The 20,111-nt window shown below is 41.5% G+C and overlaps 1 protein-coding gene across 6 annotated transcripts in view; it reads right to left on the bottom strand.

Moving 5' to 3' along the window:
• Nucleotides 1-20,111, bottom strand: part of RAD51B (RAD51 paralog B) — a 788,206-nt gene that overhangs the window by 298,077 nt on the left and 470,018 nt on the right. For 5 of the 6 annotated variants that reach the window (XM_048852286.2, XM_075129636.1, XM_075129637.1 and 2 more), the window contains one exon: nucleotides 8,138-8,262. The exons of the other annotated variant lie outside the window; for it this stretch is intronic. In XM_048852286.2, coding sequence (XP_048708243.2) covers nucleotides 8,138-8,262 — 125 coding nt within the window. The remainder of the gene's footprint in view (nucleotides 1-8,137; nucleotides 8,263-20,111) is intronic. 6 annotated transcript variants of the gene reach the window in all.

The following is a 20,111-nucleotide window of genomic DNA, read 5'->3' as shown; positions in this document are numbered from 1 at the left end:
GACTTATGCAGGACCTTAGAAAGACAAGACAAGAAGCTAAAATTTCAAGTAATGGAGTAGAGGAAAGCTGTGAAGAAATTTAAAGAGAGGGATTAGAAAATGGTTCTAGTCATTGTGTTTCAGTTCTCTGTGACTCAGTTTCCTGGGAATAATATTGACCTGTGTCGCGGGGTGTTGTGGGGATTAAGTATTCATGGTTGTACAGTAATTTGAAAATGTGATGCCCTGTATAAGAACTAGTATGATTATTAAGTGATCCAGCCAAGTTGGCAGTGACCAAAAGGAATTACCATCTGAAAGCAGCCTGATTGGTCTGTGAGAAATAACTTGGATGTTGCAGTTCAGTTACTAGTAGACAAGTGTCCAAAACACAGCTGCCCCCCTTTGTTGGCAGGTTTCAGCAAAAAGGCTCAGGACTGAATTTGCCTCACATCCCTAGAGCTGTTCCCACTCCTTGTCTGGAATGCCCAACATCAGTAGAAGCAGGAGCTGAGAAGTTTGCACAGCTGCTGCTTATGCTTTATCTCTTCTGGGAATAAACAGTTTCCAGGGCTCTCAATCTGGCACCCTTCACCAGCATAAAAATCACTTAACATTTTAAAAAAGCTGATTAAATGAAAGATTGAGTGAAACACATGATTCCATTCTGTTCTACTCCATTCTTTTGAGGGTTCTTTCCTTGCTCTTTAGGTTCTTATACACCAATGCAGTCTCTGAGCCCCTGAGTAAATGGTCCATGGTTAAGACTGATATAATGTAAACATTTTTCCTGTGTAAAAGCTCCTCAATAAGAGGAGTGGTCCATAAATCCAGCCCCATTTAGTGTAGACAGTACTCAGGCAGTATTTATGTTGTGCATACATCCCACACAAGTCCATTAGCAGGGATAGCTCACTGCAAACAGCAGAAGCATAAACAAACACATAAGTCAGCAAAGTGGCCTGATGATATGTCATCTTTAGAAACTTGTTATTGTGCTTTTCCCTCTACTTTATTGCATCATTTGCATTGAGAGCATTAGCTAGTTTAACACTGCACCAGATTTGTTATATTAACCATATTTATGTAATCATTACACAGTATGTTAATATGTGCAGCCTCACCTTGCTCTCATACAAGTCACTAAGCTTGCATTGCCACTGCCTGTGACTGTATCTGCCCTGTGGATAAGTGGAAGACTTTAGTCTACAGGGCTATCAGTCGAGAACCTTTCACCCATGCTCATCTGACCTTTTTTTTCTTTTTTTAAAGACATGCGAATTGTTTAAAATGCACAAAAATTTGAACCTGTCACATACTGTGCAATTTTATTACCAAAATTTTATCATTAGGCCTTAAGTCTAAATAAAAAAAGTCAAGAGGAGACAGGACACAGCAGTAGCCCAGCTATCCTAGAGAAAGGATCCACAAAAGACAGAAGGTAGTAGAGTTCACAGAATTCTGATCAAAGCTTCCTCAATGTCTCCACACTTGCCATTCTTTCAAACTCCAAGACCAAGAGAAGGATCCTGCCACACAAAAAGCAAAATGAGAAAAATAAAAGAGCCAGCTGGAGACACGAGAGAAAGAAAGTAGGTGAGGTGATATCTTTTATTGGACCAACTTCTGTTGGTGACAGAGACAAGCTTTCGAGCTTACACAGAGCTCTTCTTCAGGGCAGCGGCGTATTAACGCCTTGGCCGACAAGGCCTAGGCCTAGGGTGGCAAATTTATAATAGCAGCCAGAGGCTGCTTCCCCCAATGCCGATTCGTGCCCTCCGCCCCCGGCCCCGCCCCAACTCCACCCCTTCCCTACCCCCTCCCTGCCCCTATTGGTCCCCTTCCCCAAATCCCTGCCCCAGCCCCGCCTCCTCTCCTGAGTGCGCCACTTTCCCCCCTTTTCTCCTCCTTCGCGAACCTGTTTCGCGCACAAGCACTGGCAGGGAGTGGGAAGAAGCAGGATCCGGCAGCATGCTCAGGGGAGGAGGCGGAGGCAGAGCGGAGGTGAGCTGGGGTGGGGGGCGCGGCAATTATTTCAGGGCATAGGGGTGGCAAAATCATTAATCCGGCACTGCTTCAGGGGTATTAGAAAGTCACTTCACTGTTCTTTTCTCCCTGGGAGCAATGATTTTGATGAGTATCTGAGAAAAAGGAAACCTAGGATAAATTAAGAAAGAGCAAACAAATCCAATGAGTAATGAGAGATAGGCTACCACCTAACCTGCAAGAGACATGTGCGGTGCCCACAGCTTCACTTCACCCCACAAATACAGTTCCTAGAAAGATACTATTGATGATGCTGATGCAGAAAGACATTACACACCAGGAAAGTGCATTTGAGAATAAACAGTGAAGTAAGGTTAAATAGAATCAGTCACGCTACAATTTTAACTCCATTGGAAACACAAGGAAAATGGGGACATCAAGGGAAATAGCATGATTCTCAAATAGATATAGACTAAAAATGATGAGAAAAAGTATTTCCAGCCTTTTTTGAGGGTTTGGCAAACAAAAACGATTTATCTTGCTGTGCTGTATTAAGGAGATTTATTTTCCAGTTATGTAATTGTGCAAATTCTACAAGCTTGGGTAAACTAATCTTCTCGGAGAACGCCTCCTCCCATAAACTGTGTGATACAGAGTCTGGGTTAATGAGATTGTACATCTGGTTACCTAAACCTGCATTGTGGTCTGGGAACAAGCCTGTGTTAAAGTGCATTGACGTACTTTGAAGCTATGTTCTTCATAACACTGAACCATTAAAGTATAACCCCCACCTGGAAAATGTACTCTCTGGCAATACATTCATCCCTTCAAATGACTCATTCAAACAGTCATTTCTCTTTGTCTTGGCAGGAAATCTATTTTTTACCTGGTGTTATCTTCAGAAGGCTCATGTTCTATATTGTAGGTATGGTATATAATGGCATGGCACAATATAGATGGATGTCTATAACAGGCAACCTTCTAAGTGAATTCCACTTCTACTTCAACACCCAGCCCTCTGCCCTAGAGAGGTATTATTTACCTTCCACATTCAATTATCTGGAATAGTAATATCCTTTTTTGCCACTACTTTGCATTGAGCTAACGGTCAACACATTATTCAATATCATCTCCCAATTTTTTCCTGCATTACTGCCCCAAAAGCAGCACTCTACTGGGCCATATGCTGTCCTCGATCAGTATATGGTACTCAGGTGGATGTCAGCTGGGATTTCCCACACAGATCTAGGCCACTAGAAGACACTTAGTCTGTACATGTACACTTGGGCATGTCAATGCTTTGAATTACACTTCTGCTGCAATCCTCATCCTGGGCTTCATCTCCTCTTGCCTGGACTATTGAAATTTCCTTCTCTGTGGCTTCCCCAAATCCCAGCTTACCGGACTGCAGCATGAGCAGAATGATACTTCCTGCCTCACACATGCAAAGAGACACAACCATAGTCCCCACGTACTTAAACACCTTCGTTGGCTCAAGTTCTAGTCCAGAATCCAGTTCAAATCTGCTGTTGTGTTTGAAACTCTCCAAGGGCTTGCCCATGCCCACCTCAAAGCTCTTGGCTCTCTCTCTACTCCCCTCACTTAAACAGACCTGGCTTCTTCTCTGTCTTACCACTGCAGATCCTGCCATCTAGAATAGCTTTATGTGTTTCTGATTTGTCCTAAAGGTATGTCTACACAGCAAAGAAGAACCCGCCTAGGCCAGCTGACTTGGGCTCACAGGGCTCAGGTTGCATGGGGCTGTTTCACTGCTGTGCAGACTTCCGGGCTTGGGCTGGAGCCTGAGCTCTAGAACCTTCCCACCCCACAGTATCCTAGAGCCCAAATTCCAGCCCAACCCTAGAAGTCTACCCAGCAACAAAACAGCCCCCCAGCCCACACCCTGTGAACCTGTAGCTGCTGGCATGGGCCAACCGCAGATTTTTCTTTGCTGTACAGACATCCCCTAAACTAATTTCAAGACTCATCCGTGAATATCTTCTATCCCTGTCTATGACATCATTTGTTTTTATCATTAACTTTGTAACTGTTAGTTATAGCAACTCCATAAAGCATTTGGGGATCCAGTTTATAGGGGAGACACTAGAATACACAACTATATTGTTTATATTGTACTTGTGCTGGTCATGATCCCCACCCACAGTAAATTCAATATACTCAATTTCTTTAGATTAAATCTCAACATTCCATAACTTGCAATAAATATGTCCATCTCTCTAAAATATCCAGAATCCTCTGTAATTTGGGGCAATAATCCTCCACTCTGTTTGCACACCTGCTTAAATTTGACACCATTTGAAAATATAATCACTATATTCATTATACTCCAGTTTACTAATGCAGATTTAAAAAAAGTATTAACCACACATTTCCCCCCTGTGATTAGCACTTATTTCCTCTCCTCTCTGCAAATACAATGTGGTTTATTTGCTTTCTCTCCTTCTTATTGAGAAAAAGCCAGCCTGACACTAATTTATCTCAATCCCCTCATTTGCTATCAGCAAATTCCTTAGAATTGAGTTAATTAACTTTTGCTCCAGTGGCTGTAGAATAAAAATACTGTAGGTTCTGCAGTATGTTTAATGATCATTCCTTAGTCATCGGTGGAATGACAGACAAACATCTAAAGAGACAAGGTGCGTGACGTAATATCTGACCAGAAGTTGGTCCAATAAAAGATATTACCTCACCCACCTTGTCTCGCTAATATCCTGGGACTGACATGGCTACAACCACACGGCATGTAGACAAACATATATACAGTCTGGAAGACTCGCCCCCAAAATTTTTTGAAAGTCATTTTTTCATTATATATCTCCACCCCTCCACCAAAGATAATGGTTGTCTGATAGTCACAAGATTGGAATGTTATTCATACAGTACTAAGCAAACCAGCAAAAGAACAGCTGGTCTGTAACCAAGGACACCCTGAAAGTTATGTCTGGTATCACTTTGATTAAGGGAAGTCTTGTGCTTGTTTTTATGAGTCACAATGGATTTGTGGAATTGCAACACTTTTACCTGAATCAAGAAAACTGCAATCTGTCACCTGGTCTAGGCTGTGAAAGTCCTACCTCAATCCAAAACACAGCCTCTTTATTATGCTTTAGGAAATCTCTTTGTCCTAGTTATGGATCCTCTCTCACTTATGCTAGCTTCATACTAGGAAGGACACCACTCCTTTGCTGAGTTGATAGAATCTGGCCATACAGTCCTCTGCCTTTCAGGTGCTGATTTTTCCCTTGTCTGAGTGAACTCAAGGGATCGATGCAGGACAGATGCCTCTAATTTTCAAAGAGCACTTATACAGAGGACAGTATCATAGGAAGTTGGCTGCCAAAAGAAAATTACTTTTCACTTCTTGAGGCACGACTATAACCGTATGCACTTTACTTTGCTTACTTTGTATCGTAAACCTTGTTTTCAATAGGTAAACTGAGGATCTGAGAGCCTTTATGAAGACATTTTTACCCTGGGTTGGTGCTCTAAAATAAATAACCAGGACTTTTTTCCCCAAACAGGGTTTTTCTTCTATGCCAGAAAGGATCTCCTGTTGTTTGCAGGAGGGATTTTGAACCGGGTCCAGCCACAGGTCATCATGCCACCTTCCCAGGGTAGCAAACCCTCTATCTGATGCCCAGGTCCTACTTTGGCACTTTGGAAACCCCACATGCCCTCCATCTTTTTAGGGAGATGATGTGGTATGCCATGGTGATCTAGCTGGAGGTCTGCCCAGTGATGCGGCTGCTGTGTACTGGACTACAGCTTCCAGTATACACTAAGGGTGTTTCACAAAACTTTCTAATTTTAAACATATCTAACTGCAAAAGAAAAAAGTGTGATACTTGTGATGAAGAGGATTAACAGTTATTTCTTCAAACTAACCCTATCATATCTGTTACTTTCAAACCTTTGCCATAACACTACTTACTTTCATGGCTAAAGCTAAGGTAAACTGATCTAACAGAACAGCAATGCTTGTCAATATCACTAACCGACAGCCTGTTCCAGCTACAGCAGCAGAAATCCAAGATTTAATCTGGAACCCTTGTAGGGATACTCTGGCCCCACGTTTAGCATGAGATTTGTTTGGTCCCAGGATTGTAGTGGAAATCAATACTTAAAGTGTGGTCCTAATCTGAAAAGCGTCTCTACAAATTGCATTTTTGTCTCACTAATGTTGATAACAAATCTGTTCAGGTCACAAGAACCAAGATTTTTCCTAACAGCAAGCTCCACGTGGCATCTGAAAGTCAGGCTGTGCTCTTCGGCTATGTCTACACTGCAAAAACACACCCACAGCCGGCCAGGGTCAGCTGACTCAGGCTTGCAAGGCTTGGGCCGTGAGGCTATGAAGTTGCAGTGTAGACATTCAGGCTTGGGTTGGAGCCTGGGCTATGGGACCCTCTCCCCTCATGGATGTGTTTTATGGATTTTTGATTTTTACACATAAATTCAGTTCTTGTCAGGGTGTGGCTGGAGGAATACGAGGATATGACATCATAAGTACCAAGGAGATGACACATAATTAACTGAGATGGGGAATGATTATCCATGGCTGGGACTTATTGGCACGATGATGATAATAATTATTAATAATTATAATTAACAATTCAAACTGGCTCAAATGTTTTGTTTTTGTTAAACATCTATTCAACTAAAGCACTCAGGAGAAAAGCTCTTTGTTAAAGGTTCAATTAAGGGCTAAGGAAACACCTTCTACACATTTCCATGAGTTCTCCAGCAAAGTCAGGGAAGACCTGACTTGATACCCTGAATTTCTCTCAGGTGAAAACAGCAGAATGTTTAGCCTACTTAGCCTGCTTTGTACATTATAAAGCAGTACTAAACCCAGTCACCCCAGCCCGCTGCAAATCTCATTTAAAATGATCCAGGACACAATTGGCTTCTTTCTACCTTTCACAACATGTCTAGAGGGACCAGAACTCCCTGTAGCACAGAATGTAAAGCAGAACTAGGGAGAACTTAAAGAGCAGCTGTATTCAGAAATGTGTTTCTGTACAAATGACATTTTGGGTTCCAAATTTACTTTTCAATGACTCCAAAGTAAATTTGCCCACTCTATATGTCAAAAGATTCTTTTTCTACCTGTCTTTGATACAAATTCAACTTGGGATTTGAGAATCCAGCTGAATTTTCTGCCTCACACTGTACATCATCCCCAGGAATAAGGATGCTGAAATGAGAACTTCACTGATTATGTGCATGGTAGAATCACTCTCCTATAGCTGTATGGGCCCTGGTCAGCTAGCAGAAGGAACCATTGGTTTGTGGCTGTAAAATCAGAAGCTCTGACTGGCAGACATATAGGGAGCAAATATGAGAAATAAGAAGGTGCAAGTTTTACATAGTCATTTTTCCGACAACACCCTGACTTTAAGGAACAGGAAATCAGTAACATTAGAAAGAGTAGCAGGATCTTTGGAAAGAGTTACAGTGCGTAATAATGAAACATGCAAAACCAAGAAAGTCCAACCACACAGACATCCAAAGGGAATATATTACATCATGACTTGTGCTGGCCTCTCAAAAAACAAACCTATTATGTCTTGAATCTCAATTTTTCATTGTTTTTTTCAAAAATGAAAAAGGTGATTTTTGCAAGCAAAAAATTCTACCGCACTTCACTGCACATCATAACATTTCTCAGCAAAAATGGAGAGTTCTCTCGCTATTGCAAAAATACTCCTGGAAAATTTTCACCGTATTTGCAGTCAAAAGCTATTACTGCAGGTGGAGACAGGAAAATTTCACTTGCAGATTGGTGCAAAAACTATAGGAGTTTCAGATAGTATACAGAGTTCAGGGCACATGGAGAACTGCCCCAAAGATCACTGAGTGGGAAGGTTCTCAAAGGACAACCCTCCATCTCCAGAACATCAGGTACCAAGTCACTCAGAAAACGACATCCCTGCTCCAGAACACACAGTATCAGAGCACTCAAGGAATGGCCCCTATCCAAAAAAACATGGTGCCAATGCACTCCATAAACCATAACCCCAAGCATAAGGGGCCAGCGTTCTCACAGAGCCCTCTCTGAGCCAGCTCACAGTGAGCCCATCCCCTAGAGCACAGGTTATGAGGCTCTGAGCACTCAATTTTTACTGTTTTTTCCTGATAAGTTCCTCACCTGTCTTGTGTGCAAGTCATGATACTGTAGTATGAGCCTGGTGTTGACGCTGTGACTCCATGTGTTCCCCAGTGCTGCTGTCACATAGCTGGGTTCCCTGTCCTTGCTCCCAGATGTTCCTGAAACTAAAAACAATACAACTTCTGAGTTCAGTGTGTCATGCCTGCACCAAGGATGTGTTTCACTGAGGAATCTTTGCCATGTGTGTCAGCTCATTCCACAAACTAAGCATTCATATGAATGCTTGGCTTACACTTTCAATTGCAGGAACTCTCCACTTTTTCTTAAGCATTCCCTATCTTGTAGGCATGGGTCTGCTGTAAGTCCTCCTCTTGCAGAGTACTACCATGGACTATCATTATATCGCAAAGCAGAGTCTAACTTCCAATGCATATTACCATGCTTTTCTAAGTACCTGGTGTTGCACCATGCAGGAGAAGCACTTTCAGGTACTGGGAAAGAAATTTGAGAACAATATCGAGATCCAAAATTCTGTTTATTATGTGTTCATCAGAACAGAACCATGCTCATTCTCTTGCTCATCCCCTCCACCCACTTTTCTCTTTAAGCCTATTGCTTCCATGCAGTCCCATCTTCTGGAGGTCTGGAGACAAGGGAGAGGGCCAGGAAAGAGAAGTTATTAAAAGAAATCATGAAGGAGCAGTTTTATGGGGCATAACTGTGGAGCCAGGAAAGAGATCAGTCATGCCTCTGATCTCAAAGTTAAACTCGACCCCACACTACTAGAAATTTCACAGATTCTGTAAAACTTGAGTTAATATCAGATGTCTCCAAAAACTGAGCCAAATCCTGCCTCAGATACCAGTAATACTAATGAAGTTAATGGAGTTACATCTGGGATGAAACTGCCCCCTCCCCCAACCTAACTGGAAGTTAGATTTTGGAATCTTTCATTTGTGTGAACTCTGTACAAGCCTTGGGGAAAATGCGTTCAGCATACTCTGTGCTGGTCAGCTATGATGACACAGGGGAAGGCATTTCTAATAATGCAGCGTGACCTGGCTTGCTAACCTACCATTTCACTTGATTTTTCTAATCCTAAAATAGGAGACCGATCCATCTATAATGCTGGCAGAAGCCCTAGCTCTTTTTCTTTTGAATACCACATGTTCCATACAAGATGGAGAGATAGATGGTTGATCTGTTTTTACTCCAAGTGGTACCTCAACAAAAGAAAAATAGGGAGAAATAGGAGAGAATTCAGAGAAATGCAACAAAAATGATTAAAGGGGGTAGGAAGAGACTGATGTATGAGTAGAGAGGTGAATTTCTGAGATAGTACAAGAGAGTATAACTAAGAGTATTGGACTGAGGATGAGTAAAAAGGAAAATTATATTGAATGTCAGGAAACTTCCTGACAGATTTATTACACGGTGGAAGAGTTTCCCAAGGACACCATGAAATCCTGATCATTTGAGCCAATTAAAACAAGACTGAGCAAAACTCTGGAGAATATACTGTAGGGAGAAATCCTACCCTTGCCATCAGGCCACATTATCAAATTCTTTTCTTTCTTCAGCTTCTAGGCTGGTATAAACAAAGAGTTAAAACCTTCTTAGCGTTTAAAGGTGTTCTCAAGCATGGAGCAGGAAGAGCTACTTCACGTGGCCATGCAGCATGACATATTTCAAACTGGGAAACAGAAGTTGGATTGAGAAAAAAGAGGGGGTTCTTTACTTGCTCTCCACCCAAGAGTCCAGAATAGCTGGATGCTTCTGTTAAAACGATCAACAGTGAAATAGTTAATGTGGACACTGAATTTGTAACCAGTAGGGTTCTGAAAAAATACCTCACTGAGGTGAAAAGGGAAGTTCATACCTCAACTAGAACTACTGTTTCAGGCTGTCTGTAGACTTAGGACCAGAGCCATCAGCACTTTCACATGTGGAAGGCTTTCTTCACAACTATATAGGACAGAAATATTGTTGTTGGGTTTTTTTTAATTTAGAACTTGTGCTTTGGAAAAATTGGTGAGGCCACCAGAAAAGTATTAATAAAGAGTAATTGCCAGTAACTTGTATGGTTGCCAGTAAGGTTGGTAACTTGCAAATGATGGTAAATATATAGTGTTTGTCATGCACTAAGCACACTCTGAGCCAGAAAGATATGGAGTCCATCCTAGCTAATCCACGGTCCATGTAAATCAATGGCATAAGTTGATACGCTATTGATATCAGGGGTTTTGAATCAGACTCTAAAACATTTGAAACCACACATGAAATTTATAACATTTCTTATCAAAGGTAGTGCTTAAGTATGAACTTATACTCTGTGCTACTTTGAATTACTTCTTTCATTGTATCCAAACGCTACACCTTATTCCCACATGCAAGCACTTTTCCAGAACATTATGTGATCTGGTTTGAAGACAATCCACACTAGCACTATCCTGCTCTGAGAATCGCTTTTCTTTATGTTGATACATGTCAAGCTTTCACATGGATAAATACCTCCAGAAGCAGCAGCAGCAACAGCAAATGGGAAGTTGCAATGTCAGGAATGCTGTTCGGTTAGTCTAACCAATCTGTATTGAAAAGGCAGATGCGCTGAAAATAACTCCCAGCTATGCCACTCACTGATCCTTCTGGTGACACCGAGCAAGTTATTTACTGCAATTCATTAAGGTTTGCAAAGTGCTCAGACTCGACATCATTGGACAGAACACTCTATATTAGGCCAAAATGTATTACATTATTATTAGAACAGACTTGATGAGAATGAGAGTAAAAGGAGGGAGCCTTAAGATTTTCCAGCCCACTCATAGCCATGTGGCATAAAGTGGAGGCCTGCATCCAAACTGTATTGTCCTTTTTTTTTTTTTAATCACAGCTAGAAATGGGCAAGGATCACAAAGTAAAGGTGGGGGTCACATGTGAGTTTTAGATTGGCCTGTTAGAGTGCAAGGGGCTACCCATGAAGTTCAGAGATGAACCCTCCAAAATTCTGTGCCTCTGATATTAGCCCTTATTTGATAGACCATCTTGACATTTCAATGAAGACAGGAAGGCTGAGCTGGGCAATGAAATAGTTAAATGTCTAGGGTCTGAGTTGAGGAGAAAACACGCCGTTACTCTTCCTGATCCTGCATTTCTTGCAGATCCAAAATTCCCACTGATGCCAACAGGAATTCTGAAGGTGCAAGGAGGGCAGGACCAGGCTCACGGCAGTTTAAAAGAAGGCAGGCAAGTTAATTGCTGTAGCCTCTTCATTTTTTAAAGGAAAAATGCTGTTGTACCAGGCTGTGTCAGCACCTGTCAGGAAGAAGACTGTTTGTGTGACCCACTTTCCAGCAAATCTTCTTCCATGAAGTTATTCAAATTTATGACTCTGGTGCAAAGTGGTTATTAAAGCTGGAGCAAATTTACAGTGCAGAACTTTTACAGGGTGAAAAGGAATGCTTTGCAGAAAAGGTTTCCATTTTAAAGAGATACTGTAGGTCTGCTGCAGACTTATATATTAGGCAACAAACAAGAGGAAAAACTAGCAAGTGGGGAACTTTGCAGGAAAGTTCAAGGATGGTGAGGATAGATATTCTTTCCCCTCCTCCCTGTACCAAACACCAGAAGACAGCAGATGTTTCAGAGGCAGGAAAGAGGAAATGGAAGGAAAATGGATTAAAATTAAAATGCACTGTTAAAAAATTCGTATCTTTTCTATTATTTCAAAAGCTATTTGATCATTAATGAGCTCATGAAAGGAGGTGAACAAATGTTACTGTGTTCATAAAAACATCCCTTCCCTGCACTCTCTGCCTCTCCCTCCCATTTCTAGTAGTTTCATATCTGCAGATTTTTTGTACCAGATCACCCTGCAGCTGGGCTCAAAGACAGCATCAAGCTCATAAACAAGAGACACGTAATAGAACACAGGTTGCCATTTGGACTCAAGGTTACTGATTCCAATCCAGGTCGAGTTCCTGTCTATTGGCTGATCAGTAAAGTATATGAAATGAGTTGGAGGTCTCAGTCCATATCACAAAATCCCATTGGCAACTGGCACTAATTGACCACCTTGTTCGCAACATCAACAGGAAGGCCAAGGACTGAATGAGAATAAAGAATGTTCTATCTTCTCCTCCACAAAAGATGGTCCCTCTGGTCAGGAGTAACATTGACAAGGGGCTGTAACTGTTTTGGAGTACAAGTGCATGGTAGGCCAATTTCTGTCCACAGAAAAACTGGCTGGGTCACACTTGACTGCTGCCACAAATGAAAGTAAAGCCTTCTGTGGCTAAAGTCAAATACAAAGTTAATGGCTTTCCACAGCCAGAGGAAAAACTAAAGAAAGGAATAAATTCAATGTGCAATCCAAAATGCTACTTCCAGCAAGAAGATGAGCCATGTACAGCTGAAATAAGATGAGGCTTTGTTGTCCTAAAAAGTGTCAGTTGTGCATGCATCAGTCTTCATGCAATGACACCTGGTGCTAGTTATAACCCAAGCCCAAGATGTACTTAGGAGTTTTGCTTTTTCTATCAACTAAACTAAAAAAAAAAAAACCAAACCCACAAGCATCTCTCACTTCCCTACACAACAGGTATATGTTGCAGACTGGTGTAACTTGGCATGGTTTGTGAAATCACCCTCCCAAACCCTCAGCAACTGGGTTTAAAATATTTCCCCACCATACATGGCAAGGGGTCTACACACAACATCACACTGAAGTAAACAGAGGAAAATGGTCTCCAAAGTAGTCAACTCTGTCATCTTTCAGCAACAACATGTTCACTAAAAATAAAAACTTTGAAAAGCACAGAGAAAATATTTATAAATGAATTAATATTCTGAGCTCAACAAAAAGGGCATGTTCTTAAATAAGAATGAAAGTACTTTCCCTCTGTGCTCAGACAGTGTGGGTTTCTCAGGGCAGGAGCTGTGGTTCATTGGCAGAGCATAGAAAGACCACTGCTCTTCACCTGTACTTTACTTAGCCTGGCTTTTTTGAGCAGGTCTCTAATGACACCAGAAGAAGCTATCACCCCCGCAGTTTGACCCTATTCAAAAAGTATAGGTATAAAAATATCTAATGGTGGAAAAACCCATTACCCAATAAAAAGCCACAGGACAAACTTCTATATGAAGTCACTAACCACAGTGCCCTTCTACCACCCACTTCCCGTCCTCTGCCATTTTAAGCTCTTTCCTTTGCAGTATGTTCATTAGTCAGGACAGGAGCTTGACTGCCTTGCCGTTCAGTCGTGATGATCTCATTCTCTGAGTTGGCTGGCCAAGGTGCATTCCGTACCCTTTATGTGACATACCCTCCTCTGCCAGTCCACACGGAACTAATAGGCAGTGGGTGGGAGGCAAAGACGGACAAACTCACGTGCCAGCCCTGTAAGCATAAATCACAAACACAACAATAAAAAAACCTACCCTTTTCACCATTTAAAATTACTTACACAGGGCAAAACACTGTGGGAGGTACACAAGGGCACTATCAAGATCTAAGTAATTGCCAAGCATGAAATGCAGATGCCTTATGAAAAATATAGAGGCAAATGTTATCCTTCATTATGCCCTATTAGAGTCAATGGGTTATACAGCTGTAGGGAAGGGCAGAATGTGGCTCAGTTTTTTTGAGGGGGAGATCTAGAGTACAACATATTTTCTGTATTTTTCACCATTTGTTCTTTTATTATTAAGGACATTTTCATGAAAACTGGATGTTTGTTGTGGCAAGTTAAGTTTGGCCATGAAAATAACTGGTGAGAAACATGCACCTTCTTACTAAATACATTTTCTCCCTGTGAGTGCGCAAGTCAGACCTGCCAACTTTACTGACAAAAGCAAGCGAGTTTGAGAGCGGGTCAGAAAGAAAATTTTTCTGCAGAAAATTTCTGCTTTTCATTGAGAACTAAACATTTTGCAGCCAGAAGTTTTCAGCTTTTGGCTGAAAACATTTTGGTTTCCAGGATTTCAGGTTTTTGATGAAAAGTCAACATTTTCCACAGGAAGCAGACACTTTGCAGAAAGTTCTATTCAAAACCCGTTTCAAGGAAAAAATGTTGAGCAGCCCAAATTATCAGGCATCTTAGCACCGCAGAAGCTACACAGCTACAGGAGAGTGTGCTGCAATCTATTCTACCTAATTATTGTCAAGAGAAAGAAAATTGTCAGCTATGTTCCAGTTGCAGAATGTTTACTACTGATGATAATGAAGGGAACAAGACAAAGCTGGATTCCTATATCCTGGGTGGCATTTGCAGTGCCAGTCCAAGTCATCTGGGATCACAGAGAGAGAGTAAGTGACTCTAATGTCATTTTTACACTCTATTTTATTCTCATTTATTTTTTTGTATTGTGGCAGCTCCTAGAGTCCTCAGCTACATTGTGCAAGGCACTGTACAAAACATATAATAAAAAGATGGTTCCTGCCCCCCCCCCGACTTTACAGTCACTGTCGTGAGTATGGCTATGTCCACACTACGAGCTAGGGGTGCTGATTTCCCTGCTCGTGTACACATACTCATGCTAACTCTCAAAGAGCTGGCATGAGTATGAAACTAGCAGTGTAGCCATGGTAGCACTGGTAGTGGCAGTGGAAGCAGAAGCACAGCTGAACCTGAGTACAAATCTGCCTGAAAATGGTGGACACGTACTCGGCATGGCCTCTGGTGGTACTACCCATGTTACCACGGCAACAATGCCATTTATACTCACGCTAGATTGATGAGAGCTAGTGCAAGTACGTGTACACCAGAAAGGGAATTCACACCCCTAGCTCATAGTGTAGACATTGCCCTTTACTGAGGTTTCAGACTCTGTCTGCTCTTGCTGATTATTGCCCACCTAAAGTCATAATCCTTTTTAAAGAACAAGGAAAGAGAAGCAAATAAGTGATAGGCCAGCAGAATTGTTTATGAGTAGAATATATTTCAATATTTTCTATAAGACATCTGAGGATCTTTAGAAATAAGTTGGGACCTCTATTCAGTATCAGGATGTGGGATGGGTCTTCCAGAGAATAAGACAAATGCGGTTTTGTTGTTAATTTCATGCTTCTCGATGCTGGCCAGCATGTCCATTATCATCAATATGTTTTGAATTAGGGAATCTCAACTCCTGGCATCAATGAGTTCATGTTGATTCCATTTTATTCTGAAAGTCAGTGAAAGAGCAAATGCTCAAGCCAGTACTGAGGCTCCTGTCTGCTGACTTAAAAATGGAATTGACGTTAAGAAACAAGAGAATCCAGCTGGTCTGACTTCTTGCCAGACAATCCACCAGCCCTGAACAAAATGGTCAGCTCTCAGGAGCTCTGTGGAGGAGAAAAGACAACTGGTGGTTTACAGCACCTGAAACAGGCCCAGATCTGGGGAGTGCAGAGAGTCATGATCCTAGGAAGCTGATGGTTTCTTTTCACCACTTCAAACCTTTTGCTTCTGTAGTTTGGCAATAAATCACAAACTGATCAGCTTCCAGCACGCCAATATTCCCATATTTCTAATGGATGCTTGCAATCAGAAGTACTTGGGAAGGTGATGTGGTGAAGGTGAGTACAAGAGGACACAGTAGAGTGGTCACAAATGGATTCCTCCCTATAACCAAGGATAAACTGTTTACACACTAACTCACCCTCCCTCCTGGCCTTTCTATGAATAGGCTTGAGAAATTCTCTCTTTTTTTCTACTATTCCACTGATTTGCAACATATCTCCTCAATGACCACCGCTGATCCTCCCACACTGTAACTTTTTCCGTCCTTTTCTTTGTTGCTGCCCAGATCTTCCTGACATCATCCTGCCCCCTACAAAACAACCCCCCTCTCCTGTCCCATCATTTAACCCTGTTTTTCCAATAGCAAATCATTCTAGCAGCAAAAACATTTCCCAAGTGTGCACACTCTTCAGAAAGAGTCAGAATTTTGTCTTGTTTACCCATATCCAGGGCACACAGGTCCAAAATGATCCTTGTCCAAGCAGGGCATTTGGCAACACTAAGGCCCTGTGAACTGGAGAATGCTTTTAATTATCATCTAATCAATCATACTACAAATTACTTATTTTTTTTAAATCCCCCCCACCGCCCCCGAGGGAAGTGGATAGATCATGATAATAATCAGAGTGCACATAGGGGTGAGAGCACAGAATGCTAGAATTAATGTTTTCATGTCCCTTAAAGCTAGAATAAAGAAGGGAGATTTAGTACTGCTCTGTCAAGACAACTGCAAGCTCCCTGGCACAGTGTCTTGAAGAACCGCAGTGTACAGCATTTTATTTTTCCATGCTGATTAATCTCAGCTGCTCAACTGTGTCAACCTCTGCTAGCGCTTACCTGTCATCTGGATGCCCCTCTTCTAAACTTCCCAAGCTAAAACCAAAAGAGCCTGCTGCAACTCTCCCCCCTGACAAGGAAAAAAAGCAGCTTGAAGTTTGGAAGCCTATGTGTCTATTGTCCCAGTAAAGTGGAAAAGAAGGAGAGATGGCCAAAATCAAAACCTCGCCCGGGGGGGGAATTGGAAAAAGAGGGAGAGAGATACATTTTGAAATAGCAGTAACCTTAAGGAGTCCTACAGGATGCTGCTCACTACTCCATGGGCATCTCATGAAGCCACAGTATAGGATTTACGATAACTCCTAGATTTATATTTTTCATGAATTATATCCTGGTGAAAAGGTGATGGTTTGGGAACCCTAGAGTCCAAAGTCCTCTGTTTATCCACAGAACTGGTACAGCGCAGACAGTGGCAGTGCAAACTTCCCATGCATCAAGCTGCCATTGAAACTCAAGTTTCATATGAAAGGCTGTGAGTGGAGTCCAGTCTCCATTGTATGTGGAATCCTTGGCTTCTCTGTCAAGATGCCCTACAAGAGGACCAATTAGTGCCAACCGCGATAAGGATTTCTGACCCGGCCATCTGTCTCCTTGGGAGCAGACTGAGACTTCGTCAACTCATTTAACATAGGGTAACAAAAAGTCATCAGCTAGTACAATTTCTGATTATTGTTAACTGAGCTGGAGTTGAATCTGCAATTTAAATCATCCATTCACCCCAAATTTGGGAATATTTCAGCACTGTTCTACCTTTGTAATTACTTTCAAATCTCAATGAGCAACAATTTGTGGTAGCCTAAGTTGAAACATTCTCTAATAAAACACAACACTACTCTTAACAACAAAGGCTCAATTATTTTAAAAGACAAGCGTAAATTGCACATGAAAGATGTGCAGTTCTCTATGCAAAGCAGGCAAAGTGCCTCTTTGTGCATTATGACCTCACACACACCTCAGAAAGTGCAGCCCTAAATGTTTTCAGAACTACCCACATAATTCAGAATTAGAACAATTACTGCTGGGCTTAAATAATCACAGATCAGAATGAACTGTAAAGTTTGGAACAATATCCAAACTCTTCCCAAAATAAGGGTTGATTTGACCTGGAGTTTCTCTCTAGTCCATACCCTGAAAGTAGGAGTAAGCCAGACATTTTGGGTCCAGAGTAGTATGCTTGCAAATTAGGAGGTCTTCACCTTTGGAATTTGGAATCTTTCAATAATAACCATCACAAAAACTATATTAAGAGAATGTTATGGTTGCACAATTAGGAACTTAAAAATTAGGAAACATTAAAGGGAAGGTTACATGTGTAATCTTAAATATGCCCCTTGTGTGTATGCAGAATGATACTTTTTTTGAGAAATAAAGACTAACATCAACCTTAATTGTAGAATTTACTATCTTTTGAGTATTTAACCCTGAACATAAATATTCTCAACACAGTTTTTGACAGAATGTCCTAGGTTTAAAAAAATGACAGAAAAAATTCAAAATGCAGAACTATTTGTTTAGGCACTACATTAATGCCCTAGCCCATGCATTGTATGAGGTCTGAAGGAAGGAACCTGCAAACCTTGGCAGCTGGGCAGTTTTTATCTTATGGGATCCACATTAAGGGACGCAATGAGTCCCTGCAGAACTTTGTCTCATTCACTGAGCACCCTAACTAAATTTTTTATTGCATAGCTATGTAGTCACACATATATCGCCTCCTTTAGCTGCATACTTTACAAGATCAGTAAGAAAACACTGCAAAATGTATTACATATGTACAGACTATAATGACCCGTGGGTCTTAATTCACTCATTTACAAAGCAGAATGTGTATTTTTTCAAAAGAAAGATGAAGAAGGATGGCCTTATAGTTAAGATAGACTGGGACTAAGGGGTTCTGGACTCAATTCCTATCACAGACTTGCCAGGAGAACTTGAACAAATACCTCATCTCTCTGTGACTTAGGTCCCCATCTATAAAATGGGGATCATAGTACTGCCTTTTCCCATCCTGTCTTGTTTGTGTAGACTGCAAGCTGGTCAGTGCAGGGGTGGTCTCTTACTATATGTACAACACCTAGCACAATGGAGTCTTGATCTTGGCAGGGGGCACTAGGCATTATAAAAACAGTCATTCTCAAAAAGAGATTAATCACTTTTATCTCAAACCTATCACATAAATTCATCTTTGGACAGAGCCTAAGCGTGGAAATTTTCAACCTGAAAAGGTGAGTGTTTCACTGACTGACCACAGAGAGCTAGAATGAAAACGCTGATATGGCCTTAATTTCCATTCCGGTTATAATGAAAAATATCCCAGGGCATGGCAAGTATTTAACTGCACTCTGCAGCATACACCAAAGAAAGACCCATGGCTGCTCGGAAGAGAGCAATTCGTCTCAGTATGAACCCAAACTGCTCATTTGACTGCACTGAACTCCTCTCCTGAGGTGTATTACATTTTTTAAAAGTCAGTGAAATAAAAAGTTACAAAATGTCACTTTTAAAACTTGAATCATAGAAGGGCTGAAGCCCCAAGAGGTCAGTCTGAGCCAGAAAAACTCCCCCACCCCCAAACAGAAGAGGGGAGGAGGCAGAGAAAGGGAGAGAGAGCCAGAGAGTAAAGAATTGCTGGTTTCAAATAGCAACATTGTCCAAAGGGGTGAAAGGGAACAGATGGCCATAGAGAATGCAGCCTCAAAGCTCTGAAGAAAAGGGCTATATTGACAGATCTTGCTGTTTCCCATTCAAGCATGAACACTCTGGCATGGAGAGTTAAGACGATACAAGGAACGACCTCTGTTCCCAGCAACTCGCTATGGGCAACTGGCCTCTGAAGCTCTCTGAGAAAAACAACACGAGAGAGGGGGAGACAGACAAACAGATATGGCAACAAGCCCAGGTTTCAGCCACAAGAAAAAAAAATCCAAGAAACAAAAAACAAACAAAAAACCCCAGAAGGACTAGAAACAGCTGCCTTTTCCTGGCTCCAGTGCAGAGCATTAGAAGAAACATTTCCAGCTTTTCTCATCTTCCTTTTCAGAGCAAGATTTTTTGGAGAGGTCAGCTTCAAGCTGCTGGTCTTTGCCCTGATTCGAGGTGAAAAAAAGGACAGATCAGAACTTGTTTTGCTCTATGAAACCTGCTTCCTTTAATCACAAGGCCCTCCCCTCCAGCTAATTTACAGCAACTTTATAAATATTTAAGTGCAAAGCAATAATGTTAATGCTTAAGTCTTGCATGCAAAAATGATGGAAAATTTCAAGTAGTGGCTCCCACACTAAGTGTAACTGCATCCCTTGCTCAGCGAGTGGAATTTGCTTTCATAGCACTCAGCAATTGCGCCATCATATAAAAAAGCAGAGTTACACTCACTGTGGGAAACATAGCTAATAATGTCCTGTCCTTTGTATGTGGAAATTCTTAATTACAATATTGCACCAGCAGTTGCTTTCATTTAATGACATTGCACATTTAATATTAGAGAGTGACCTGAGCTGGGAAATTCAGCTCACATCCACACCAAAAATTCAGAGAGAGGCTTAAGCCATGAAGTTTAAATCCATATGCAGACTTGAACTTCCCCAAAGTTTGAGGGGGGTGTAGGGTGGATCTGGATTTCTAATATGAACTTCTCTCTAATTTATATAACATCTGATATTTTTCAAAGCAGTGTATAA

This window comes from Caretta caretta, chromosome 6, assembly GCF_965140235.1.
Source record: "Caretta caretta isolate rCarCar2 chromosome 6, rCarCar1.hap1, whole genome shotgun sequence".
Classification (NCBI taxonomy): Eukaryota; Metazoa; Chordata; order Testudines; family Cheloniidae; genus Caretta; species Caretta caretta.
The sequence above is the reverse complement of the archived record's forward strand: the minus strand, read 5'-3'. Positions and strand labels throughout refer to the sequence as shown.